A 27380-nucleotide genomic window follows, 5' to 3' on the forward strand; every position below is an offset into this window, starting at 1 on the left:
TGGGCCAAGAGGTCCGTGCTCTAGACCAACACGCCACCGCAGCCCCAGTTTCAGCCGCTGGCACAGATAGGCTAATGAAAATTAACGGGAAGACTCCAAAGCAAAGATGCCCAGTCAGCACTGTGCCCTGTCCCGCCAAACTCACACTGCTTTCCAGTGCACACTAAGGTCTCCTTAAGCCGCAGGATTCTGCAGTCTGAGGATTCAGGCCACATAGCCCAGCTTTGGTCTTCCCTGTGTGCAGTTGTCACTCCTGTGGTGCAAGTCCTGGTCCTTTGGTTATGAAGAAGGTCATTTTGCCCAGGGCAGCCTTCTGTTTCCCTTCTCCCCAAGAAGGAGCTCAAGCAGAGATAAAAATTCTTAGCAACTCTCTTATCTTCCACTTTACAACTTTGAGGCAGAAGGTACACAAGTTTGGGAGCTGTTTTAGCAGTAATGTTTCTGTAATTGATATTTTGAATGTAGACCAAGCATATTCACCCAGAAGTGACTGGCCTTCTTCTACAACTACTAACTTCTAGGATGCATTTATCTCTACATAAACACCCATCCATTTTAACCTTAAACTTACTTTATTTGGTCATGCATAGCACAAATAATGGTCCTTGGATTGGACCTGTAGTTTTTGTACTGTTTCTGAAGGAGAGGTTAAGATAAAGGGACAATACATTTTTTTGAACATTTGCTCTACTGCCCTGCGAAACTCCACACAACACAGCAGAAGAATCAGAAAGGTTTCTGGGGTGCAATTTAGATGGTTTGTTGCTCCCACTGAAACTATTGATGAGCTAAACTCTTTTATGTTGATCTTTAGGCACTTGGTCTTTTTGAGCCCTGATGTTGCCACTTACATCTAAGAAGTGGAGTACTCAGATCACCTTACCATGCTTTCAGCATGGTACAAAGGAGATCTCAGCTCAGCTCAGTGTGGAGTCCAGCCCTTCAGTCTCAGGGGAAGCAGTGCTCCTTTGGCTCTGCAAGGCTTCCCTGACTACTTCAGGTGTCAGTTCCCTCTCATCTTATCTTCTCTCACCCTGGATCTTCGATCTCTCTTCAGTGGTGTTTCAACTCACACATGCATAGTAACTCTTCATTTTAGGAGAGACAGATCTACCTTTGGTCTTGTTGCTTCCTCTATGTCATGCTATTTCCTTGCCATTCTGTGTAAATGTTCTATGGGACACTTGGCCCCTGGCTCCAGTTTTTACTCCCAGTCCCCTCCTTTCATCTGTAACACTGGTTTTTAGTCTCACCTTCCCAACCAAAGTTATTTTGAAAGGTTACTAATGTCTTTCTAACAGTCATAGTCATCCCTTTATTTCTCTGAAGTATTTAGTAACGAATTTCTCTTGAAAGTATCCCCTTCCAGTACTTGACTACTCTTTTAGTCATTCGATTCATAATTATTAGCCAGTTCTCTGCACACTAATTGAAATTGCTTGTCATGGTATTCAGTACCCTTCACAGCCTGACTTCAGCTTCAACCTGTCTTTCCATCTTGGTTGTCTTTTATTTAGTGCTGGGGCTTGAGCCCAAGGCCTTGCACATGGTAGGCAACTGCTCCACATCCTCAGCCCCCAAGCCCGTCTGTCCATCTTCATCCCATTATTTACCTCTAGTCTATTGAGAATTGCCCAAGTATGGCTTATTTCTGCATCTGCATCTATACTCATGTGGCATATCGGAAATTTCTTTCCTATAAACATTCCATGTTCTTCTTTATAATGCATTTATGATATGAACCTAGCACATAGTAAATGCTCAAAGGATATTTATGAATAAAAGAAGGGAGGAAATGGAGGGAGAAGGAGAGAAGAGAAAAAAAAAGGAGTTCATGAAGACTAAATAACTAATGAGCAAATTACAGACTAAATCCATTTCCCCCAGATTTCAAAACCTATGTTTTAAATTCTATTTCTTAATAATTATAGTCAGTATTCCAAGGGATTGGTTCCTAGATACCCAAATCCTTAAATGTTCAAGTTCCTAATATAAAATGGCATAGTATTTGCATAGAATATGTGTATATTCTCCCTTATGACTAATAAGGTTGTAGACCCATATTATAATTACATATGTAGGGTTAAGTTCTTTTTTTTTTTTAGGGTTAAGTTCTTAAGGAAGTGCAAACAATAAGGAAGTAAACTGAAACAATTCTGAATAATGTATACAGTATGTTTCCTTTGAATTAAGGCAGTGCTATTTGTTCAAAATGTGTGGGATTCCCTGTCCCCTTGTATTGTCATTTATTAGCCACGTCTGTAGAAAAATGGTAAAGTCATCTGAAGGAATAGCTAGCCTTAGTTTTCCCAATGTTTCTTTGATTTTATATTTTGATTGCTCCTGATATAGAGAAATGCATCTTTGAATTGCTATTTCTTATTCATTTAACATTTTAGAGGACTAAGAACTCAATATTGCTACCACTTTAGGTTTACCCTTCTTTAAAGGGGTTAAATGAACTCTTTTTCACTATAGGCTGTTTTGCAATTGGAGTAATGCTAGATAGATATACTTTTGACAAAACAGGCATAAAATAATACATCTTTCTTCATCCTCTTGAATTCTTTTTGTATTTTCATTTCTGATTATTAGCTTACATTCTTGGCCTCCCTAAATCACTTTTACTTTGTCTTTCAACTCTTTTTTTCTATTCTCTTTTCACTTTGTCTTTTGTCAAGTCTTTCTTTAGTTCTTTCTAACAATTTCCTTCCCTAATCACTCCCTTTTCTTGTATCACCCTCATATCTTTATATAAGTCCTCTATGAAGGATTTCTGTTTGTGAGCTTGTCACAATGTTTCCACATTTTTTATTCTCTGGGATTCCTTTCATATTCATGACTTTTTATCATAAAGTATTTGATTGAATGACTTCATGGAAATGTCCCTGGGGTGGGAGTCAGGGATTGTGAGTGCTGATCACAGTATAAGCATTATCTCAGCAAGTAATACTGGGCAATTCATTCTGCAAGTGTGGTTCTCAGTCACCTCACCTACAAAAGTACAAGACTCAGACAACATCATGGCAAAGGGCCTACCTATTTCTAATGCTCTGTAATCAGTTGTATTTCCACTCTTTTCCATAAATATTCATGCCATATTTTGTCTTTTAGTCTCAGAAAATATATTTTCTTTCAATTTGTAACTAATTATACTTAGGAAACATGGTATCTGCACTTCTCCCATGTAATTTCAGATTATCCAAATCTGTTTTCTGTAACTCTGCATCCTTCAGACTTTATTTTTGCCCATATTGTTTCCATCAAGTGACAGCACCCATATGATTGCATGTGAGCCTGGGTGAATGTGAGTTTGTGAATAGGGAGGATTGAATTCAGTTGTGACCTCAACTTCCAAATAAAGTTTATTTAAATTATTTCTTCTTTCTAAGATATGACTGCTGCTCTGGTAAAATGAAAATTTCCCTTTTCTTTTCTAAAACCACTCAACATCTTAAAACTCTGGAACTTTCTGTGCATATTATTTCCAGAGGTAGAGACAAATTAAGAGAAGTTGCACAATAGGTGCTCACAGTAAAGTAATATTTTATGTATCTGTCACTGCCATGGGAGAGGATGGAGATGACAAATACAAGGATCCAATTTTCTGTTCTTACTTTTTTCATCTCCTCCACCATTCCAATATTCTGTTCTTATTAAGAAAGTTCAGGTGAATAAAACTTATCTTTTAAAACTTTTGTTCAACGTGTGTTTCTAGGACTCCCATTCATCAGAATCACTTGGAACACCTGTAAAATGTGGGTTTTCTTATTTATTTGTTTGTTTTGAGACAGGGTCTTTCTGTGTAGCACAAGCTGGCCTTGAACTCACAATCCTCTTGAATGCTGATATTGCAGGTATGTGCCATAACACCTGGCTTTAAATGTGGATTTTCTAGGCTCCCAACCTAGTGAATCAGAATTTGAAGGATGAGACCTGTATACCCAGATTTTCAAAAGTCTCCCAAACATGTCCACTCTCACCATTCTATTCAATATTATACTAGATGACTTGGTTAAATAATAAAGCTTAAAGAAATTTAAAAGGAAAATGATTGAAAAACACGAATAAAACTTTTATTAGTCATATCTGTCAGTTTTATTAGTCATATCCATTATGATTGTGTACATTAAAAATCCTTAAACATACTACTAGAAATAAGAAGTAAATTTTACAATGCCACTGGATGAAATGTTAGCATAAAAATGCCAATTTTATTTCTATATACTAGCAAAATTAGAAATAAAAATTTATAAGTACTATTTAGAATAGGATCAAAGCCATCAAATATCTATGAATAAATTTAACAAAAGATAAGCAAGATCTTTACATGAAAAACTATAAAGCAACTGGGCACCAGTGGCTCATACCTGTAATGCTAGCTACTCAGGAGGCAGAGATCTGGAGGATCCCAGTTCAAAGCGAACATCAGCAAATAGTTCATGAGACCCTATCCTGAAAATACTCAAGAAAAAAGGGCTGGAGGAATGGCTCAAGTGGTAAAGTGACTGCTTAGCAAGCCTGACACTCTGAGTTTAAACCACAGTATAAAAAAAAAAACTATAAAGCACTAACATACCATGAGTATGCCTTGGGATTCTGGGATTGAAAGACACAAAGCTGTTGAGGCATCAGCCTCTTCAAATTGACCTATAGATTCAAAGCAATTCAAATGAAGTCTCAGACTTTTTTTGACAAGCTAATTCTAAAATGCACATGAAAATGCAAAGGGAGAAGAGTAGTCTACACAATCTTGACAAATAAGGATAAACTGGAGGATTTATAGTAGGAGACATTAAGGCTTATTATAAAGACATAGAATACAAAAAGAATTGTAAGTGTAAATAGACAAATGAAAGGGTGAAAACCCAAAAATAGACGTGCACATGAGCAATCATTTCACTATAACATGAATCCCACTGCAGTGTAGTGAGGAAGTGAGGAAAAGATGAGCTTTTTCATTAATAGTGTTGCTCTCTTGGATACTCACATAGTGGAAAAAAAATCTTGATCCCTATCTCACACCATACACAAAATCCAATTCTAAATGGATTATGGACTTACATGTGAAACACAGATAATAATGTTTTCATAGGAAAATATTTTTGTGGCCTTAGCAGAGATTTTTAAACATGACATGAGAAGTACTAACTATTTAAGCATGTTGATAGCATTAAATCTAAGAATTTCTGTTCATCATAAATACCGTTAAAAATGTAACATACTAAAATCTGTAGGATTTGACTGAAACAGTGCTGAGGTAGGGAAATTAATAGCCATAATTGCTTACTTAGAAAAGAAAAGGTGTCAAAGCAATGATGTAAGTTCCTACCTCAGGAATTTAGAAAAGCAGGAGAAAAAACCAAAGTAAGAAGAAGGAAGGAGTTAATAAAGATATAAAAGAAGTAGTAAATGAAATTGGAAATGGGGGGGAAGAGAAATAACTGAAACAAAAAGCTCATTCCTTTAAATAACCAATAAAATTGATTAACCTCTAGCAGTATTACTAAAGATAAAAAGAAGACACAACTTACCAATATCATGAATTAAATAAGAGTTATAATTTATAGGTCTTGTAGCCATTAAAACAATGCTAGGTGAATGCTGCAAACATCTTTATGCTCATATAGGCAACAACTTGGTATAAACAAACTACACGCACTAGTTATTGAAGAGAAGACACCTTTGTGAGAGTTGGAATAAGGTGCAGACTTAGAGAAAATTCTCTCTCTCTGTATATATATATATATATGTATATATATATATATATTTACACATATATGTATGTATACACACACACACACACACACACACACACACACACACATGACTTGTTACCAGACATCCAAATGATGATGAAAAGGCAGACAACTCAATTCAGTTTTTAAAACATGAGCAAAAGACTTGACTAGGCACTTCAAAAAAAGAGGATGACCAAGTGTCTAATAAGTATATTAAAAGATATTCAGTGCCATTACTTATAGGTAAATTAAAATTATAACCACAGTGGTTAAAATTTAAAAATTATTCAGTCTTAAGTGTTGATGAGGACATAGAAGAAACAGAGCATTCAGACACTGTTGATGGAAATATAAACTTGTCAAACTTTACACAGACAGGTAAATGGGCACATATGCTATGACAGTCAAGCATGTCTATAGAAGAGTTACTTGTAATAGCTTCATATTGGAAACAATCAGATTGTCATCAACACAAAACTACATAAATAATTGCAATATCTTCAGTGCCATACTACTTAAAAATGAAAAAGAATGAATTACTGCTATAAGCAACAACAGGGATGAATCTCAAAGGCATGCGAACAAAAGAAGCATTTCTAGGAGTAGACTGTTTGAGTCTATGTATATGAAGTGCAGAATAAGCAAAGCTTATATACTGTGACAGAAGGTTGATGAGAAGGCACACAAAACCATTTGGAGATGTGTGATATTCTGTATCTTGATCTGAGTTATGATGGCTGTACTTTTTAGAAAAGGTGATTACTTTCTAAAAGTTCCAGTTACACCTTTTGTATTTGTGCATGTCAAGTTATGTATCTATGATACACACCACTGGAAATAAGTTTTTTTAAAAGCTTCCAGTTTATTGAGATACACAAATCTGTTTGCAAATTATTGGTTTTGAGATAAGTACTAAATATGTATAGAAACACACTATTAATAACTAAATTAAATTAATTAATGAAAATATTTTTAATGATGTGGGCTATTTTTGTGATATTGATATTCCACCATACCAAATTTCTACAGTATTTTTGTCAGAAATTTACTTTTAAGCTCTCATTCTATTTACTGAAGAGCCATAATCTTTTAACTATTCTGTTCCTAGCATTATGAGCTTTATCAACAACAATAACATAATAATAATAATAAAATAACTGGAATGGAAGTGTACATAAGGAACAAAGAAAGAATAATGACAACGGGATTCTTATTATGTCATTAAAGATCAAAATGAAAGAGATGTGTCATAAGAACACAGGAGACATCAGTTATGAGGGTCCTCATAAACGGATAAATGGATGACAACTTGTAAGAAAAATGGACACATGAATGAATAAATTAATAAATAAGTGCAGGGAAGGAGGGGGCTCTTGCCCTTGCTCTTGGAATACTGCAAGCTAATGAGGAGGGAGTGAATGCAGGAGTTGAAAAAAAACATCATTTTGCAAGCATCACAGTAAAGATCAAGCAAGAAGCAATGATACATGCTCGATCTGTGGGGACATTTGATGATGAGCTGAATATTTTCATGGTCTTAAAGTATCCTCTGACACACCTGTTAGTTTCAGATAAAAATTGGATATAAGTTTCTGGACAATGGAAATGATCATCTCCAATTACAAAAGGACACTGGGTGTTTCCAGATGTGATATCTAGGGAAATATGTGATGTCATGTCCCAGCCTAGAAGACATAAGCTTGAGTATAATCATGATAAAATGTTAGACAATTCCCAAATTAGGAGTGGTCTATTTTAAAGGGCAGGAAGAACTTTATAGTTCAAAATGCTAAAGTTCTAAAATGTAATTTAAATGTGTGGAAATGCAAAGATTAAAGAAAAGGCAAAAGAAGCCTCACTCTAGACTGGGTCTGACTGGACCTTAACCTCAGACTGAATTGACCTGGATTCTGCCCTGGAGTAGAAAAAATACTCAAAAGGACATCATTGGGCCAACTTAGAAAAACTGAAATGCAAAGAGAGGGTTAAATTGAAATATTAATGTTAAATTTGCTGCAGTTAATAGATGTATTGTGTTATAGAAAACGACACACACACACAGAAATGGTAGATAAGAGAGCAAATCAGGTAAGATGACATCAAAAAGGTGAATTGGAGTAAAGAATACCTGGAGTAAAGAGTAAAGAACAAGTAAAATATCTTGTTCTTGTGATATTTTACTTTTGCAATTCTTCTGTAAGTTTTAAATTATTTCCATGAGAGTTAAAAAGTGCTAGTAAAGTGCCAAGAGTGGTGATGCATGCTTGTAATCCTAGCACTCAGAAGACAGAGGCAGGAGGATCTGGAGTTTGAGGTCAGGCTGGGCAATATAGTGAGTTCCGGGAAAGCCTATACTGTAAGACTGTGTTTCAAAGAAAACACATAACACATAAAAAAATACAAAAACAAAACATGTTTATTACTTTCTATTTAGGAGCGTTTGCGGAGCTTAAAGATGAGCCCCCTCATTCAAATTTTTCTGAAAAATCATCATTGTCAAGAATCCTACAGGCTGTGGACTAACAGAGGTTTGATACTAAGAATATTTTAGTGACTAAGGGTGTGGTTCAAGTGGTAGAGTTCCTGCCAAGCAAGCATGAGTCCCTGAGTTCAAAAGCCCAGTAGTACCACCAGGAGTATTTTGTCCTGGATGTATTGGAGACCTTTGAATTTTTGTTAAGGAAATGATTCTGCTGTGCTTTAGCCAAGCAGATTAAGAATCTGGGCTGCATAGACAAAATTTCACTGTTTTGTGTACCTGACATGAATTAGAAATATAAGAACTTTTAAATCTTACAATTAAATCCAGTGCAATGTCACTAAGTACAGCGATGATACCGTAAATCACTCTTGTCGAAAATATAAAATGTGAATGATGAGGATGAATGTCAGATGAATGTCATTAGTTATAATATCAACCCAATTTGTGATAGCAGTTTGCATAATTTAAATGGGTCTAACAAAACTGAACCAAAAAATGTTCTTTGGACTGGCTTTTTATTGCAACTAAATTTAGTGTGTCTATTCTGAAACATTGTTACAAAAACCAGACTTTGCTAGAAAACCAAAAAATTGGAGAAACTGTTTTTGGTACATCTTAGTTCTCTCTGCTGCAATTTACCATTAAAGTTGCTGTCCACTTTACAAAGCTCTGATATTAATTCTCTTTTATCTCTGGTAATTTTGGAGGTTTTTTCATAAGGAAGAGGAGGTCACTACCTTACTCCTACCATTTCTGTTCAGTTTACAGCTCCACAGTTTCCTACTGGTCCCAGTTCATGTATTCCTTCTTCTAGGACTATAGTAGTGCACTGTTCACTTTATAGTCTATATAAATAGAATTGGGCGATTGGGAAATCTACAGCTCATACAGTCATATGCAGAGAGGGGGATTTCTCAAATTGCCAAGTCTGGGATTTCAGGCCATCCCTGTTTCCTATAACCATATGGCCCTACTTTGCTCTGACTTTCAAGCTAGGCTTGAATACCTAACTACTTTTGAACTGATGCCTACTGTGCCTAATTTAAAAGCTCCTTGTCCCACTAGGAGAAGGAGACCAGGAACTAGAGAACAGGTTAGTTCAAGAAGAATTAATTTAGAATGTAACACATATGTGTAGGAAAGCAATGCGAGTCAACTCCCTGTATAACTATCCTTATCTCAACTAGCAAAAACTCTTGGTCCTTCCTATTATTGCTTATACTCTCTCCTCAACAAAATTAGAGATAAGGGCAAAATAGTTTCTGCTTAGTAGTGAGGGGGTGGGGGGAGAGGGAGGGGGCAGGGGAAAGGGAGGGGGGCAGGGGGAAGGGGGAAGAAATGACCCAATCATTGTATGCACATATGAATAAAAGAAAAAAAATAAAAGCTCCTTGTCAATATGAGATATATTAACAAATCTGCTTAAGACCAGGAGTCATGTTCTATGTATCTTTGGACAAATTTCCCTAAAGACTCGTATGTTGTGGTAGCTAGCCTCCAGAATAACCCCAATGAGCCCCAATCCTTGGCATTCTTGCTCTTCTGTAGTCCCCTCTCATTGAGTCAAGGTTGCTCTCTGCAATCACTAAAATACGGTAGAAGTGGTGTGTATCATTTCCAAAGATAGACCATAAGAACTATTGTAGCTTACATCTTGTTCTCACTTTCCCTTTGGATCCCTTGCTCTGGGGAAGTCAGCTGCAATGTCACAGGCATAGGCAGTCTATGGAGAGGCTCACAAGCAAGGACCAAAGCTTCTTAACAAGTGCCACATGAAGAAGCCAATCAACCTGGACTTCCCAGTCAAGCCATCAGACAACACCTGCAATCCCAGACAACCCTCTGACTGTCACTTCAGACCCTGGACCAGAAATGCCTGTTTAAGACAACACAGAATTTCTGACTCACAGGATGTTTGGGATAATAAGTGCTTGTTGTTTTAAGCCACCAAGTTTTGGGGTAATTTGATATGCAGAAATAGATAAGTAATACACAGGTTCTCAATCCTAAATGCTTAGAAGCTACCCATGTATATCAGAAAACCCAAGTCTTAAACCATTTTAATGGATCAATTGACAAATTTCAAGACACGAAAGAGACAGAGAAAAACTAGGTGAGGAAATCTTTCCAGTGGAAAACTTTTCTTTTCCCTCTTTCGCCATCTTTTTATGTTGATTTTTTTTTTTTTTTTGCTGGTACTAGGGTTTGAACTCAGGGCATCATGGTAGGCAGGTGTTCTACCACTTGAGCCACTCCATCAGCCCTCTTACCCATCTTTGCATGTCCAAGCTGTGCCTGACTTCTATGGCTGAGGTACTTTTATTCCCCTGCTCCTAGATTACCACTAGGAGAGTATTCCTCTTTTTTTTTTTTATCTCTGGTAACCTTGTGGTACTTTGTAATTTCCATTTTGTCTAAATACATAATCAAGATAATGAGGATATTAAAATCCTTCCAGGCAATATGAACTACTGGTTAACAATACAGGCTTGAACCTTAGATTTTTAGAGTATGCATTCAAATCCCTTACTTAATGGGTGTATGATTTCACACATGTCACCTACCTCTATACATCTATGAGTTGAGACTAACATAGAATCTGCATTTTAGGGTTGCTATGAAGATTTAAATATTTAATCTAGCTAATGTCTTTGGCAAAGGAAATTCTTTAAAAACATAACTGAGTTTAAATTATTATTACTAGCCACTTCCAAGAAACGCTGTGTCTGTGAAATTAAATCCTGGCATATTTCCCAAGTTTAATGCTTATTAGACCTTGTTAAAAAAAAAGTTAGTTTTCAAGCTTTGGTTTCTTTATATGTGAACTAGAAATAAAATGAACCCTCTCACAGGCCTTGGGAGGATAAAGCATTATGTAATATATGTAAAACACCTAACACAGAGCCTGACAAAAGGTAGGCGGGCAGCAAATGTTCGTTCCTTCCTTTCCTCCTGGTTTCTTAAAGTAGACACTGTGCAGAGCGGCTGGGGGCTGGGTGCTAAAACATGCTAGATTAGAAAAGGAAAGTGTGTTTTGAGCTTTGTATGTTGAATTGAGTTAGATATAAACTCAAGCAGCTTTCTATTATTTAGATGTTGAACATGCTTGGTTAAGATATACAGTCACTTTTCTAATCTCATTTAATAGTACAAATGATAGCAAGCCTTATTATTTTAATTTTGTATTTTCTACATGGTTGATTTTTCAATATAGATGATAATTAATGAAATAATTTAAAATTTAAAGGTTCTGATATTTCCAATTCATGTTCTACATACAAAAGGGTAATAAATACTTGGAAATATCCTTGTGTAGCAAACTACTAGAGTTGGTCACTTGCAAGGAACCTCAGAGGCAAAGCTGTGGGCCTGAATTCATTTGAGGCCCATGTACAAGAAGACAACAGGGTATAAAGATACGAACATCTGACTAGGCATCAAGAGACTAGGTTTTGTCTTGTTCCTGGTAGCTGGATGCTGTATGGGAAAGCTATGTAGTCAGAAAGATGAATGTTTGAATTCTGCCTCCACCTCTTCATAGTTGCATGAGATTAGGTCAGTTTTTAAAAAAATTCTTCTGAGCAATAATATCTAACTCATAAATTTGTGGTTTTAGGTGAGATAAACATATATAGATTCTGGCATTTAATAAATAATATTTGTGTTTCATTTCTTCCCAAGCTCAGTTTTATCATCTGTAAAATGAGCCAGTTGAGTTAATATTTTTTGGCTCAAATGTTCTATCATTTTTTGATTATATGGTTAAATGAAACATTAGAAAGATCTAGGCATTTGTTCCTGGTGGATAATACAAAGAGCTGCATCCATCTGTAGTAGGAATAAAAACATACTGTGGTTGAGGAGGGGGTAACATAGAACTTCCTAAATGTATGAGTCTAAGAGGGAGGACCTGCCTGATGTAGATTAGGTGGGCACTTTATTTGCCTTCTGTTGTGCCTACAGATAGTCTGATGATAGTAAACAGATTACAGAGTATTAGTTAGAGGTTCTGTCTAGTCAATAATGGAGGGACAGATCCAGGGACACAACCCAGCTGGCAAAGTCACCCTTTGGGTAAAACAAAGCACAACTGACCTTCTTTCTCTAAAACTTAACTATATCTGACTGTTCCTGCATTAGCTAGAATCAACAACCCTGAGGGGATTAGAATTTTTATTATTTTTAATGTTGACAGAGAAAATTAAAGATCATAAATCTGAGGAAGTTGATTTAGCTTAAAAAATGCACATGTGTGTGACCAAGAATGTAAGAATATTCATCAACTGGTGAGGAATACCTAATTTTAGATGATGGAGCTGTTTGAGCTTTGTTTTGTTTTATTGATGTCTATATTGCTTAAATTTTCTATAATTATTATGCATTACATTGATAGTGAGAGGGAAAATAAGTTATGGGTATTCCCATAGAATCTTGGGCAGATGGCCCTTGTAAGCAAGTCATATATCCTGCAATTGAAATCAAGGGACAGAGGTGCCATGATCCCATTGTGATAGTTTCCCAAGTTAAAAAAAATGAAGTGTCCTTTTATGAAGCTTACCTTCTTGCACAGATACACAAAATGACTTTATTACCATATTTTTATTTCACAACATTGAGATATTCTACCATTGAATGTGTGGAGACAATGAACATCTGTATAACGCCACATATCTGCTCATGATGTCTTTGCTAGGACTGCCGTGGTAACCAACGTAATGTACAATGCAGTGGGAAGAATCAAAATGTTCAGGATTATAATTATGATTCCATTTATACAGCTATGTGAGCTTTCCATTGATTAGTGGAAAATGGATTACTTCATCTGTAAAATGGGGATACTAACATATACTCCATAAATTTCCTCTTTGTGGATCAAATGACACAGTAAATATAAAGCTTCTGACACATAGTGGATCCTCTTCTCACTCTCATTTCTTTTTGCAACCTCAATGTACATATCTAGATTACTGAGACAGAAATAGGGCTAATGTAAAAATCAGGCTTGCAGTATGATGTTTGGAGTGTGGTCTGTCTTTCCAAAGACGAGGATAAAATTGGGCTAAGCCAAGTAGTTTCTTGTCTGCCTATCACCTACCCATTTAATCACCAAACAGTGCATAATCAACTAAATGAAACAGAACTTACTGCATAGGTTCAAAAGGAAAAGCCTATTTTTAAAACAGCTGTAGCTGAATCTCTACTTCTCCCCCTACTTTGCAACATTGTGACTTAGCTATAGTTCTGCATAGTGACTGAACTGTTATGAGTTAATTTTAAACTTGTTTCCTTTAGATGACCTTGTAGTGCTAAATCAGAATGTTACTTCCTGTGAAAACACTAGCCAGAACATGAAATAATCTTGGTAAGTGTGATCATTTGGTTTATGTGAATATTTTAAATGGACTATTAATTTTAAGTACTAGTGCTAGGGAGAAAATATTTCACTTATAGCAAAAAGTTTTAATTTAGAAAATGTTTCATTTAAACAATTTTTCAGTCCTCTAAATAATATGAAAGGGAAATTAAAAGCCCAATGGAACCACATACCCCGAAGCAGATGCAAATCATGTTAGTGAAATTATTTTAGGAATTACTTGGACACATAGGATATTTTGATGGTTTTCCAAGATCTTTACACCAAGTCTTAGGCTCACAGAATTTACTCCATGCTGGTAGTCTATGGATCTTCCATAGAGTGTCTAAAATCACAGTTCTAAATTCAATTTCTCCCCTCCCTTCCTCTTGAACGTCTTCTTTTAGTCCCTTTCTCAGTGATCATTACATCATTTATCTAATGGGTCCAAGCATAACATTTAAAGATCACTTGAATGCCTCTCCCTTACTATCTACTTATCTGTCGCAACATAATCTGGAAAGAATCTTCTTCATAATTTCAGGATCCTCTCCTCTTTTGAATTCACTCTGTCACACCCCTTTCCCAGCTATGTTTCCTTTTTGTTTAGATCACTGCAGGACCCACTAAATGGTTCTCCTGGCCTCTTAATCTTACTCCCCCATCTGTCCTCCATATTTGTGACCTTTATAAAAACAAATCTGAGCATAGCTGTCCTCTGTATTAGATTCTTTAGTGGATTCAATGCCAGCCTTGGAATTCCTTAGTTTAGTATGCAAAGCCTTCTCTACTATTCTAGTCTCTTTACTCAGTATTCTCCATCTTTGCAATATAACCTCTCAGTCTATGCAGGTGTAACACACACAATTCCCCCTCATTTATCAAACTCTTCTTATGTTTTTGCCTTTTCACATGCCCCTTTATACATCCAGAAGATTCTTTATCCTCTTCTCTAAATCTAACTGAAATGTAAGTTAATTGTCAGCTCATCTTGGATGTCAACTTGGAAATACATCTATGTCTCTGATAAGCAAGAGTTTGCTGTCAATTCAGAGGAAATCACTGTAGGTTAACTAATGTTTCCTAGAGGTACAATTATAAAAGAACTCTTGGAATTTGTCAGTCATTTTACTTTAAAATCAAATTTTATTGCTTTTTTTTTTGTTCTTGTGTTTTAAGACAGTTGCATATTTCCAAAGGGCTTAGAAATTTGAATTAGTAATGAATGTCATAAGAGTAAAGAAGAGATGGGGCAGGGTTGGAGGGGCTTTCTTGGGAAGCTGAAACCCTGCCACTTTCTTTTGAGGTTTGTCAAAATTAAAGCAGAATTAACAGAGAAGCTAACATTCATTAAATGGGTGTTACTTGCTTGACATTGTGCTTAATGCTTTGTATTTAATTATTCAGTATTTCCAGGCTTAAATCATTCCTATATCAATTTTATGTGTTTTGCCACACATAAATGAATTAAAATCTTAAATTTTCCTCTACTTTACCTTTTCTTTCATTGCTGCTGTCAGCAGTAGTCCATAAATATGGATTGTTAGTTATATGTTTTTCTATTTTAATTAAATATATTCTATTTACATTATTCCTAAAGCACAGCAAAATAAATACATAATCATTATAAAAAAAGTTCCTACCTGAAAGTCATATATTGTACCATAGTTGGTGAAATGCTGTCCTGTTTCATTTAGTCCTCAAAATTACCCTTTGAGTTAAGGCTCTTATTACTATCATTTGCATTCAAAAGGGAAAAGTAAGACAAAAGTAGAGATTAAAAAGCTTGCCTTACCTTACAAGGTAGGAAGTAGAAAACATTGAACTTTGAGCTATGGTACTCTAAATTTAACTATTTAAATAGTTAAAATTATTTAATTTTAATTTAGTTAGAATTCTAAACCACTATTTACCCATTTACACATTTTTTACCCAATTTCTTATGTGTCATGATTTAACTGTGTAAAATTTCAAACACATATGCAAAGGATGAAAAGTAAAGATGAAAAATCTGAGTAGTTGCAAAGGGTTGATTTCACACTCCACTTTTTTGCCAAAGGCTTTAATATTACCCTTGTTTTGCTTCATAATTGAAAAACAATCCATCGATATTGAAGTTAATCTCTCTGTTTAGTCCTGGTACTTCAGAACTCCAATTTAACAGCAGTGTTTCATTCACTGGCTTTGTATAAGTGTGTGCAGCTAATTGCTTACTGAGAAATTCTTAAACATTAAAAATGGTATTGACGTGAGCTGGTATTGGTATGCTGGGCTCCCCTGCCTTGCCTCTGCTAGCACAGGCACAGAGGGTAGTATTGAAAGGTTTTTTTTTTTTTTTTTTGAGCAAACAGATTTATTTGTTTGGGCAAATGAAGAGTGAGAATTCTTCCTCAACACCTGTGAATTGTTTATGCTAATTGGGTCATGGCTGATGATGGCTGAGTGTGGGCTGCATTTTAATCCTCTCTCTCATATGCCTTATGTGAGAGTGGGAGTTATTAATTGATTGGAATTATTGCATTGAATTTTCATGTCCTTTTTTTTCATTCTTTCTCTTCCTTTCATCCACATGCCCTACTTCACACAGGAACCCTGAATCCCAGGCCATGGCAAAGCAGATGCTTGCGGGGTAGACACAAACAGCATCAGAAGGTTGTGTGGGGAAAATAGTAAGCAACAAGAGAGCTCCTCTGTGTGCAAGGAGCAGTGTCTAGAAGCAGGGCTGGATTTCATGGTCCTCTACATACCTATGGCAGGCTGGCTATTTTATTTTCTTGAGCTGTTTTCATTTTCTCTTTTATACATAATGTTCCCTGTATTAAACATAGGTTTGGAGAGCCTGGGTGTAAGCAATTAGAGGTCTAAAATGGAATGTGTGGGAAGCTAGGAGGGTAGGCCTGGTGGTTGCTTTGTCATCCATGAGTGAAGCACAGTGTGCAGCTTCCTAGAGGAAGAAATTCAAAAACTCCAAATCAAGAATTCATTGAGGAAGATGGCTAAGCACCATACAAACAAGAATGGAAACTCTTTTTTAAAATTGTCATCTGAAGTTCTTCTGAGAGATGGGGGTTTGGAAATTAGTATCGTTGCATTATCTTTGAATAATAAACTGTTAAAAATATAGGAAGGGCATCACAATGAGAAGACAGAGGAGACAAGGCAGGACTCTAAGGAGCAGGTGGGAAGACATTAGAGTGGCAAATGGAGATGGTTATAATCTAGTTTTCAGTCAGGCATCAAATGAGGTTGGGTTGCCTCCTGATTACTGTTCTTGCCTTAGCCTTTCTGGAGCAAATCAGATTGCAGGTCAAGAAGTGAGCCACAACTGATGCCATGACAAGATGGTCTTAGGTGACAGGGATGGAGAAAGAAGACAACCTGGCACCTGCTGAGCAAGACTCCTAAAATTCCACGGCCAGTGTTCAGTGGGTGGTTCTCATAGTGTGTTTCCAGTGTGGGCTTAGGAGGCTGTCTACAGCAGCCTTGCATTGAGTCTAGTTGGATGCACGTGGGAATGGTAGATGCACTAGAGATCAACTGGCTAAAAAGTGTGAGGACTGGACTAGGCAGTGAAGGTGTAAGGAAGGAAGGGGAGGGGCTCTCATTTAAGGTATTGCTCAGAGTTAGTTTCCTGAACACATTCAGAGCAATGTCTGAATTGAGCTTGGTTAAATTCATTGCAGTAAAAATGGAGTGGTCATCTATACCATAACTCTACTTTTAGGAAGACTAAAAACTCAGTCATCATAGACTTCCATATTAAAAAGACTCAGTGACCCCTGGGAACTGATTTTAAAAGTCTGATTTCTTCAATGATGTACCTAAATTTCTTCTCATTGTATTTTTCTTTTTGATTTTTAGAAGAATTCTGCTGTTTTATAGACATAGTGGAGTTGATGACTCCCTTTATGTATTCAAACATTATTTTTACATGTCCCTCTTGTTAATCTTTTTTTTTAAGAGAGAAGTTTTTATAGGATTTTTTTTCTTATCATATTATTGTTGTACTGGGGGTATATTGTGACATTTACAAAAGTGTTTTTAATATATTTTAGTTAAATTTACCTTTGGTCTTAATGTGGTCTCTATTTTCAACTAAGGATTTTAATCTTTTTAGTTTTTCTTAAAAAATCTTTAAAGATGCTAGAGAGTTTTATTTTCCAAATCTCTAATCCTTGTGTAATTTCCCTGAAACCAGAGTTTCTCTTTGTAAGTACAGATTTAAGCATTTTCATTCTATTAGTTCAACAGACATTTTAAAAATCCTAAGGGTTCTGATATATACCAAGATGGTAGCCACCAAGAAAATGGTATTTAAGGAGATCATCCTGGCTGAGGTTGAGAACAGATACTTAAGAAGTAATAAAATAACAATATCATTGATAGATAAGAATAGATAACATAGTAAACACTTACAGGGATGCCTTATTTAATTCTTAAAACCCCCCTGTAGCTAATCTTATACCTATTTTGATGAAGGACCCCAGGCTTAGAGAGGTGGAACCTTTAAGGGAGCTCATGCATCTAATAGGGTGGAGACCCAACATAGAATACAAATGAAATGAAATGCAGCTGTGAACAGAACACTTGGAGAAATGTCTGGAAATGTCAGGCACAGCTTCACCGAAGAAGTGACATTGGGGCTGGGTCTTGCATTAAGCACAGAAAAGGAAAGAACACAAGCGCATGGCATGCTGTGTTGGTTAATGTTGTTAATGATTTGCTGCTAATTGAGTGGTATCAAATGACTCTGTCTCTTGGGGCCCTGTTCAGAAGTCCCAGAGGTGCAGACTTTAGGTCCGAAGTACATTTAACTCAAAGCTGAAAATTCAAAAGCCAGCTCTTCTGACAGATGTCACAGGATGGGCAAAGGGTAGAGGTCGGGGGCGGGGGGGGGGGTGGCGGTTGGGGGAAAAAGGCTGACATAGGGAGGTTTCAATGAATTCCTCTCTATTTCCAAAAACAACTTGAAGAGATTCTGAGCTGCTCAGTGTGGTATTCATCAGTTGTCAAAAGTGGCATTTCTCTTTGGTGAACAAGATGATGTAGACAGAGAAAAGGTGCATTGTGACAAGGAACAATGACTACAGTGCCTGGCTCTAATGTTAAGAATTATATAAAATGATAAAAGAGGGGAAATTGTTATCAGGAGTCATAAATTTGATTACCTAGTGGCTTTAGTCAATTGGCTGTATTTTCCCTTTAAAAAGTAACTAAAATGTCCAAGGATACTGATGGTCTGGGGTGGGGGAAGTATCACAGAGTAAAATAGTAAGATGGGATCTGGTTTTGATGTTCAACCTCCGGTTGTAAACTGTGGGATCTGGGCATATGGACTTTGAACCTCAGGGTCACCACTTCCGGAAATGTGATATGCTCACTAATGTTACCTCCACTTAACCTACATGTTTTGTTTTCTCAACCTAATTGACTGAGAAGCAAGCAGCATAAGGTACTTAAACAAAAATAGCTTGGGCTTTGGAGCAGGACACATTTGAATCAAACCCTAGCTTTTCTGGTGTCCAAATGTGTAGCCCTGTTCGAGAAGCTTCATCCCATCCATCTGAAATTTTCTTATTTGCTGCATGCGTATAAATGCTGTAATTCCTACTTCCCAAAGTTTCTTTGAGGATTAATGGATACAGTGAATATGTAAAGTGCAGCCCCTGATACATGCTCCCCTCCTCCCCCGCAAGTCTATTTGCCACTTTCCAATGGTTTGGATTCATTTAACAGGGAAGATCTTAGGGATGAGGGTATAGCTTAGTGGTACAGCACTGGCCTAGCATGAACAAGGTTCTTTCTTTGATACCTGGCACTAGGGAAAATAAAAACAGCCACAGGATGTAATAAGATCTCTTGCACAATAAAATGGGAGGTGCCTAGGTCTCAGGTCTAGCTGTCCATTAGAATCAACTGAGGGCAAGTAAAAAAATTCTCAGATTAAAATGATCTGTGAAGACTCCAGGTTTAGGCTGAGAAAGCTCCCCAGGCAATTCTCATGTGCACTAGATACAGTATTGCTTCTCACACTTTAACATAAATTACCCTGAGAACTGGTTAAAATGCAGATTTTGAGTCTCCAATCTGGGATGGGGCCAGAGATTGTGCATTGCTGCCAAACTTCCAGACAAAGCAGGTGTTGGTGGTTGGGCCCACACTGTGAGTAGCAAGTGACTGGTGAGCACCATGTTGGTTCTCAGCCTTCAGTGTTCATTAGACTACCCAGAAATTGTTGAAAACATAGCACAGGGCCTGGACCTGCCTCCAGGTTCTGTTTCCCTTAATTTAAAGGGAGTGGCCTGAGAGTTACTGATCTCTAATGTCCATTTTCATCTGAAAAACCTGTGATGTTAATTTTGTGATTTTTTGATATGGCTTCCCTCCCAGTTCAATTGTTCACTACAAAACTACTGAACCTGAAGTTGAGTGTGGAGGATATCATGAAACCTGAAAGATGGGTGAACTCAAATTATGTGATATCAAACATGATTGATCTTTGAAGTCATATGCATCTCCAGCCTCCAGGACCCTCCTTTTAAGTCACAGGGAACCTTCACAGAGCACCTTCTCTGTTAGCCGGATTTCTAGTGATGAATCACTCCCAAATTAACCAGAAGAGCATCCTTCAACACAAAGTCCCCTGGGCTTTTTCTGCTTTCTATAACAACACATCAAGCTTTTTGAAAGCAGAATCTCTAGAGAGGCATCTCATCTTCCCAGCTTTGGGGTCAACCAAGGAAAAGTGAACACGGGAGAAAATAATAAGCTGCATTATTCATCAGAATAGACCAGTGACCTTAAAAAAATCTCAGGGACTTCTAAAGGGATCTGCCCCATGATAGATGGCTTTTTTCCTTTATTTTTTTCATGTTCTTGTCCTCCCAGATTTCTCTTGTGCTAAACTAGCTGGGCATCCTCTACTTAGGGGCTGGATTTTGCCATTTTCCAAGGAAATTTTAAAAACAACTATGAGACAGTTAAAAAATAATTATGCAATTTCTGCTTTGGGCAAACATTTTGTACATAATTAATATAATAGGTGGTGTTTCCATAGAACTTTGTGAATTTATAAATACAATAAATTGATGTTAGGGCAAATCTTTTAGGAAATAGAAAAAATGCAGATTTTCTTGCTTTCTCCTTTAAAAATATTAACATCTGCCAGAACACTTAATCTATATAAGTGGCTGCTTGACAGTGAGTGGACAACTGAAAAATGCAGTAAACACACAGCAGTTTGGTCAACTAGGTCTTATGTCACTCAAGTTTCTGCTTCTCAACTCTGTGCTCCCAGTTAGACCTTTTTCAGAGAGGATATCACATTGGGGCTGTATCCCCAATATCTAAATCCTAACATCCCTCTGCACCCAGGATAGACTTGCTGAGATCCACCCTCATTGTCCCAAATCTCCTTCTTAAGAGGTGGCCACCCTCCTTATGTCACCCTCCTTCCCCTGGTCTTCAGACCCTAGATAAGGGCTTTAGTCATATACTCAAAAACATGAGCATTTGGTATGGAAGAGGAGGAGTACAGGTCAAGGTACTTGGGTTTTGGAATCCTTCATCAGGCCTAGGAGTTTGTTGTCTAGGAAAGACTGGGGAGTCCATACAAAGTAAAAGGAAGCCACTGTAGGGGAGTTGGTGCCATGTAGTGACAACCCTAAGTCATAGTGGAAGCAGAACTCCAAAAAGGAGGAGATTCCTAGGGCCTAGGCAGTGGGACTCAGGGGAAAGTGTTTATCTCACCTTTAAGATACAATGAAGAACTAGACAGGTGGGGAGCACCAAATAAAACATTTACTGTTTTTCAGTTTTGCCCTGAGTTAGGCTTTGATGGGACAAGAAAAGAATCATTATATTTCAACTTAATTGAATTTTTCTGAAGAATTATCATTTTGCTAGGAATAGGAGTTTAAAATCCTATCAAGTAAGAGTTCTCATTTGAAAATAAAATCTCACACCCCTCTTGCCTGAGATGTTTATTTTGTTGATTTGCTGATATATAGTTTGTTATACATGACAGATCGTGTTTTAAGTACTTTAAAATCTTACTTCATTAATGCTCTTAACAACTTATAAATCTGTCATGATTATCATTTCTGTTTTGCAGAGGACTACCTCTCATGTTCCTGTTTTGGAGCAGAAGGAGAAAAATTGGACAGAATGGACTGGTTCCTAAATGTGAGTCCTTACAATTGGCTTGCTCAGTAATCACTGCTGTTGTCGAAGTTTTAAATGTAAACTCTGAGAACTCCCAAACACTAGATTTCTGATTCACGGAGTCTGGGGGTTTTGGAACACTGGCCTGTTATTTTGGGAGCCCCAATTTCTCCTACAGATCCAGGATTCTTTGGTTGTAACATCATCCTCACTACCCTCAAAGGAACGTGATCCTGGGGAGCGGCAGTAGCTTGTGCTACACTTGCATTTTCCAGTCATTCCACATTGGAGTCTAAGCAAGACACTGATGGTGACAATTCTGACCACTCCACCCCCAGCTCCATCTGCTGACAGCCACCATGCTGCCTGAAGTTCTCTGAGCCTCCCACATTCTGTCCGTTTCTCTTCCATGAAATCTGAAGACCCATTGTCTTCTTAAAGAGTTAGCCCTTCCCCATTTCAAAACAAAGTGGATCTCTTTAGAATTAGCTTCTGCTCTACCAAAAACTGTGCAGCTCAGGTGGATAAACATGATGCTGTCATTCAAATGGAATGGAGCCAATAGAGCAAGGTATATACTCAGGACCGATGTGAGATGGAGCCTCATCCCCTTTCCCTTCCAGCTTCCACTCTGATTTACTTCTAGCACTTTCCTACTTGCAGAATCAGAACAGTCTGGAGGTGCTCACCAGTCTCTCACCTTTCTCCTTCCCCAGTAACTAACTCTCTTACATCTCTTTAAGCTGCTGAGACTAGCAAGTGGGTCCCTCTTCCCAGAGCAATGAGAATTAACTATTGTGTCACTTTTGCTCATTGAAATCTCTGCTGAGAACATGCTGACCCACACAAATCCACCAGATGATTTCCAGCTCCTCTTGACTTTAAGAGGACTGGCTCATGCCTGGAAAATGCAAGCAGAAAAGAAAGAGGTTTGTAAGCCCTGGAGGTTGCCACAGCAATTGGCTAAAGAGTGAGGTAAAAACAATCGAAAAACCACCTGGGAAAGTCAGAGCAGGATGCTATCAGTGCCCAGTATGAGGGCCCCAGGATTACAAAAATGGTATGTCTTTCTCAGCTCTGCTGTGTGGCTTCTAAGAGCTCAACTACTTTCCTGTTTAAAAATAGGGAAATTATCTTCTATCTCAGTGTATCACCTATACCATTTGGGACGTGCCCATCACCAGGTTGCTTTAATTGAACACCTTGAATATTCCATGGAAAACAGAAGCTATGTTTTAAAAAAATCTACCCCTCAGGAGATCCTGTGAAGCACTCCAGCATCCCTTGTTACTCCAATGTGGTAGCAAAACATTTGACTGCACCTTTGAACAGAAGAGCAAGCACACAGGAACATAACTGATCACACTGAACTAAGTAGTGAGAACGCACACATTGGCTGCATTTCACAGCAGGGGTGTTCCATCCTGCTCCTTGAATGGGCACTGATCATTCTCCAAGGCAGTAAGTGAAATCATCTAAAATGTAAAAGGCAGCCAGAAAAGCTCCATGATGATCCCAGGAGCTCCATATCCAGCTGGACTCCACACAGCCAGGTCAAGGTGCCCTGAAGCTTCTTAAGAGCAGTGGCTGCAAGCCTAACATTTTCCAGGGGGAAAAACATCCTTTTAGACATAAGCTTTGAACTCAAGGAAGTAGGGAATATTTTCCTAACATAGTTTTGGGTTTTTTCTAACAAAGTTGAGTATGTTGTTTTTAACACTTGCTGTAAGTGTAGGTTTGTTTATTCTAGTCTAGGCCTGATTCAGTTCCAGCAGTAATATGGTAGAGGTTACTAATTTAGGAATGCCAGTTGTTGACCTCATGGGACAGAAGCTTAAACTGTCCCAGTCTACCTCGCACTGTTCATGGAAATCTGGCAGGTAAATGAGAGGGGGTGCCTCTTTTCTTTCCATTTTATTACCTTGAGCTCCCTGACTGTAGAAGAACCGTTGAGCCGACTCCACATCCAAGAGCCTATGAGCAGACTCGACATCCAGAAAATAATCCATTTTGGGATAATCCATTGTTGATGTTCCAAACACAGGATTTGGAGAGAAAATATTTACTTGGATGCCTATAAAGAGGAAAAATATCCACAATATTTTAGACTGTCAAGTATATATATACACTTTAAATTTTTGGATAAGAATATCCCCTTATCATAGTCCACTATTTGACATTTCCAAATCTAAAACCCCCTCCCCCATCAGAGCTTTCCTCTTGTATGAGAAAAGGCAATCTTTGGCCCACATTCATTAGAAGTAATACTTAGGAAATCAGATGATACAAGCTAAAGAGAGATACCATACCGGTCTTTCCTTGCTGCGTATTAACTGGAAGATGTGTTGTAAACATCACATGCTATCAGTTTTCAAAAGGTCTGTCAGATAAATGGCATCCTTAAGTGTCAGCTGTGGTAAGGGCCGATTGCCAACCGATCCAGGGACTTTTGAATTCCCCTATAGCAGAGAGAATCCTCTGGGAACCTGAGTCTCCACTCATAGACGTCTGGCATTTATGACACAGACTGACTTGTTTGCTATAGAAATGCCTGGGATTCCTTCCTTTTCAGCAATTCCCTTTGGTACATTTTATGGAGTGCTGCAGGATCATTCCCTGCTTGCACCTGACATGAGCTGCTTTTGAGAAAGACCTGTGGTTTGTACAGCAGCATCAATTATTGCAGTCTTGCAATGGTTTTTTCATAGCATTACCATGGAGTAGCCTATCAAGAAGCTAATATACTTCATCAAAAAACATATAGCCTCTTAGATTCTTATTTCAAGCTCCTGTAGCCTTTCCCTGACACATGCACAACTGAAATACCTCTATGTCTACAGGATGTGTTTTAGAAAGAATTAACATGACAAAGTTATTAAAATCAAATCAAGCTCAGAAGGCTAATGCAATTGGTTTCTCTTTCTAAAAGTACATATTTTAATCTACAAAACCAAGTCCAGTAAAAGGAAACTTTTAAAAAATGCCCGAATGTAGCCCAACAACAAATTATACTTACTGCAAAAAAATCAAGGACTGTCGATAGTCAAACAAGAGCCGTTTCAGTCAGCTGTCTTTGATCTCACTAAATATTCCCAGAGAAAGTAAACAATTTTGATTGTTTGATTAGATCAGTGATGAATAATGTATTCCATCCACTGGACTTCCTTTATCAGATAAAATGGCCAGAGCATGTTACCTTAGCAACAGAAGGTGACGCCAGCCTTAGCCTCTCTGCGCCCTCCCCTGAGAAGGAAGAAAATTACCAGTTTCCAGTGTAAAACTTTGGCAGAAAACCATCAAAATCTACATGTGGAATTTTCATCATCCAAAGTCATACCCCCGCCATCTCTTGCACAGAGAGGTGTCGTAATCATTAAAAACCTAGAGTTAAGAGTTTAATAATTTATTTTTATAATCCTAAATCCCACTTTGATTTGCAATTAAAACAAAATGCCATCTTAAAAGATTAAACAGTGAATAGGATAAAGTTGTTTAAACATTGTTGGGGGGCACTGATTCTTATCTGAATGCTGAATGGGGGGATAATGGGAAAAGGTCATTTTAGCTAGCATTCCCTCCTATAATTAATACATAGAAACAGTCACTGGCAGCTAGGCTGAAAATAACTCTTTCCTTCTGTGAAGCAGTCACTGGAAACAGCTTAAAAAGCTGTCTGAAATTTCCCAGATTTTGAGTTGCATTATAACAGAGATCTTAAGGAAGACCCCCCAAAAAAGAAAAAAAGAAAGGTAGCCAGAAAGATTGACACAAAAGGAAGATTCTTAAAGTTAGCAGACACTCACCAGCACTTGTTGACCCCTTTCAACAGGACATCGGAGAGCTTAAAAAGAAGCAGAGCAGTGCTGCTGAGCAGCAGAACCCGAATGAGCAGTATCTAATTTTTCCTTCAATCTCCAGTCAAGAGCACTGAGTGAGGGAAGTGAGGAAGTGATGGATCGGCCCATTTTATATTGTGATGAAATGCAGCCTCTAAAAAGAGATCAGAGTGGAGCTGCTCTTTGGAACACATTAGACTGCTAATTTAAGAAAATTGAAAGGTTTTGTTTTACTGTCTTTTATGTGTTCTTCTCTGCTACCCCCTCAATTTCATTTGCATTTAAAATTATTCTCATGTCTCCTCGGCTCTCCAAGGTGTGGAGTACTTTCTAATCACCAAGGCTGCTCCCGTAGGGTTTGGTGCAACGTCACTTTTATCCTGAGCTATAAAATAAGGTAGGTAATTATAATTGTGAGCTATTTTCTGGAAGGAAATGCAGAGGGCCCCTTCAGTTTCACTGCCTCCCCATCCCTTGGCTTTTTTTTTGTTTTCTTTCCCTGCCTCTGATTGCTTGGTCAAATCTCCAGCCCAAATCATGCCAATCTGTTTAAATGCATTCCTCTCTGTCTGAAGGTAACAAAATAACCCCAATGACAAAAAGAAACTTTCCTGAAGTCCCCGAGGTTTTTCTGGTTTGATATCCTTTCTCAACCCCCAGGTAGGACTTGGAGGCACAATATTTTGAGGTCTGCTTATGAAGAGTATAATGATAGACAAATCAAATCTTACTGCGTGTCTGCCACACCTTCTCCCAGCTTTGTGGACCAAGCAGGGGTGGTTGTTAGTATGATATGGTGTGCAGCAAGTTGGATTGTTAAGAAAGGAGAAGCAACATTTGCGAAGACTTGGAAATAAGCTTGTCAGCCTCCCCTCCCCCCTATACAAAGGTCTGTCAGCTGCCCTCCAGACAAACCTGGAAATATCCTATTGCTTGTCTGTGGGTTCCCCCACCCAGTTAGAACAAATGACACCATGCTGACGCTCCAGGTACTTAAGCCTGGTGGAAGAAGGCAGAACCACCAATTGTCTGCCCTTGCGGGGAGTCAGCTTTGGACTCTGAATGCTCAAAGCTTTGTTCAGACCCAAGGACTCACTTCTTTAAGGTTACATTTCTATTCAGCCCCCAATAGAGAAAGGCTGAACACTTGACATTTACAAAAGGAGAAAGCTGTCTTCTGGTTCCTTTCACTTACAGTAGGTGTGGGCGACAGGTTCTGAACCTTCTATTGTGATTCCACTGATTGTAATGACTCATCTTCATCTGAGAGAGAGAGAGAGAGAGAGAGAGAGAGAGAGAGAGAGAGAGAGAGAGAGACTGAGAGGCAGAGAGAGAGAGAGAGAGAGAGAGAAACTGAGAGGGAGAGAGAGAAAGAGCACGTTCAACTTGATTGCTGCTGACAAGCACCAAACACTTAGGTGAGCTCACATAAATGTGTGATAGAAGAAGGTGATGCCAAATAAGACATTTGGAAAATAGTTTTGGTTCCTGGGGTTGAGAGTAGGTTTGGAATTCAATTATTTCTGTAGAGTTGACAAAGAAAGGGAAATTTAAAGTATTTTACAAAGCAAACAAATATTGTGAAAGGATTATGATTTTTAAAACTCAGGGGAAATTTTCAACTTATAGAAAAGGCATGTATTTGGAAATGGGATGATTATTCACTTGTAAAAAGGGATTTCATTTTGCTAAATAATTAACGACTCGATTCTTTTTCTTTCTTTCTTTTTGGTGGTACTGGGGTTTGAACTTAGGGCTTTATGTTTGCTAAAGTAGGTGCTCTATCACTTGAGCCACTCCACCAG

General features: G+C 37.8%; 1 protein-coding gene across 4 annotated transcripts in view; it reads right to left on the minus strand.

Annotated features, from left to right (window-relative positions):
* Positions 1-25876, minus strand: part of Phactr1 (phosphatase and actin regulator 1) — a 535805-nt gene extending 509929 nt beyond the window's left edge. The window contains exons 1-4 of one of the 4 annotated variants that reach the window (XM_074082891.1): positions 25543-25876; positions 24756-24982; positions 24049-24198; positions 23661-23813 (exon numbers count right to left, since the gene is read on the minus strand). In XM_074082891.1, the coding sequence (XP_073938992.1) occupies positions 23661-23813; positions 24049-24094 (199 nt within the window). In that variant the 5' untranslated portion in view covers positions 24095-24198; positions 24756-24982; positions 25543-25876. The remainder of the gene's footprint in view (positions 1-23660; positions 23814-24048; positions 24199-24755; positions 24983-25542) is intronic. The other 3 variants (XM_074082894.1, XM_074082892.1, XM_074082893.1) reach the window with 3 other exon arrangements.
* Between the last annotated feature and the right edge of the window lie 1504 nt (positions 25877-27380).

The sequence above is a fragment of the Castor canadensis genome, chromosome 8 (assembly GCF_047511655.1).
Source record: "Castor canadensis chromosome 8, mCasCan1.hap1v2, whole genome shotgun sequence".
NCBI classification, from domain to species: Eukaryota; Metazoa; Chordata; class Mammalia; order Rodentia; family Castoridae; genus Castor; species Castor canadensis.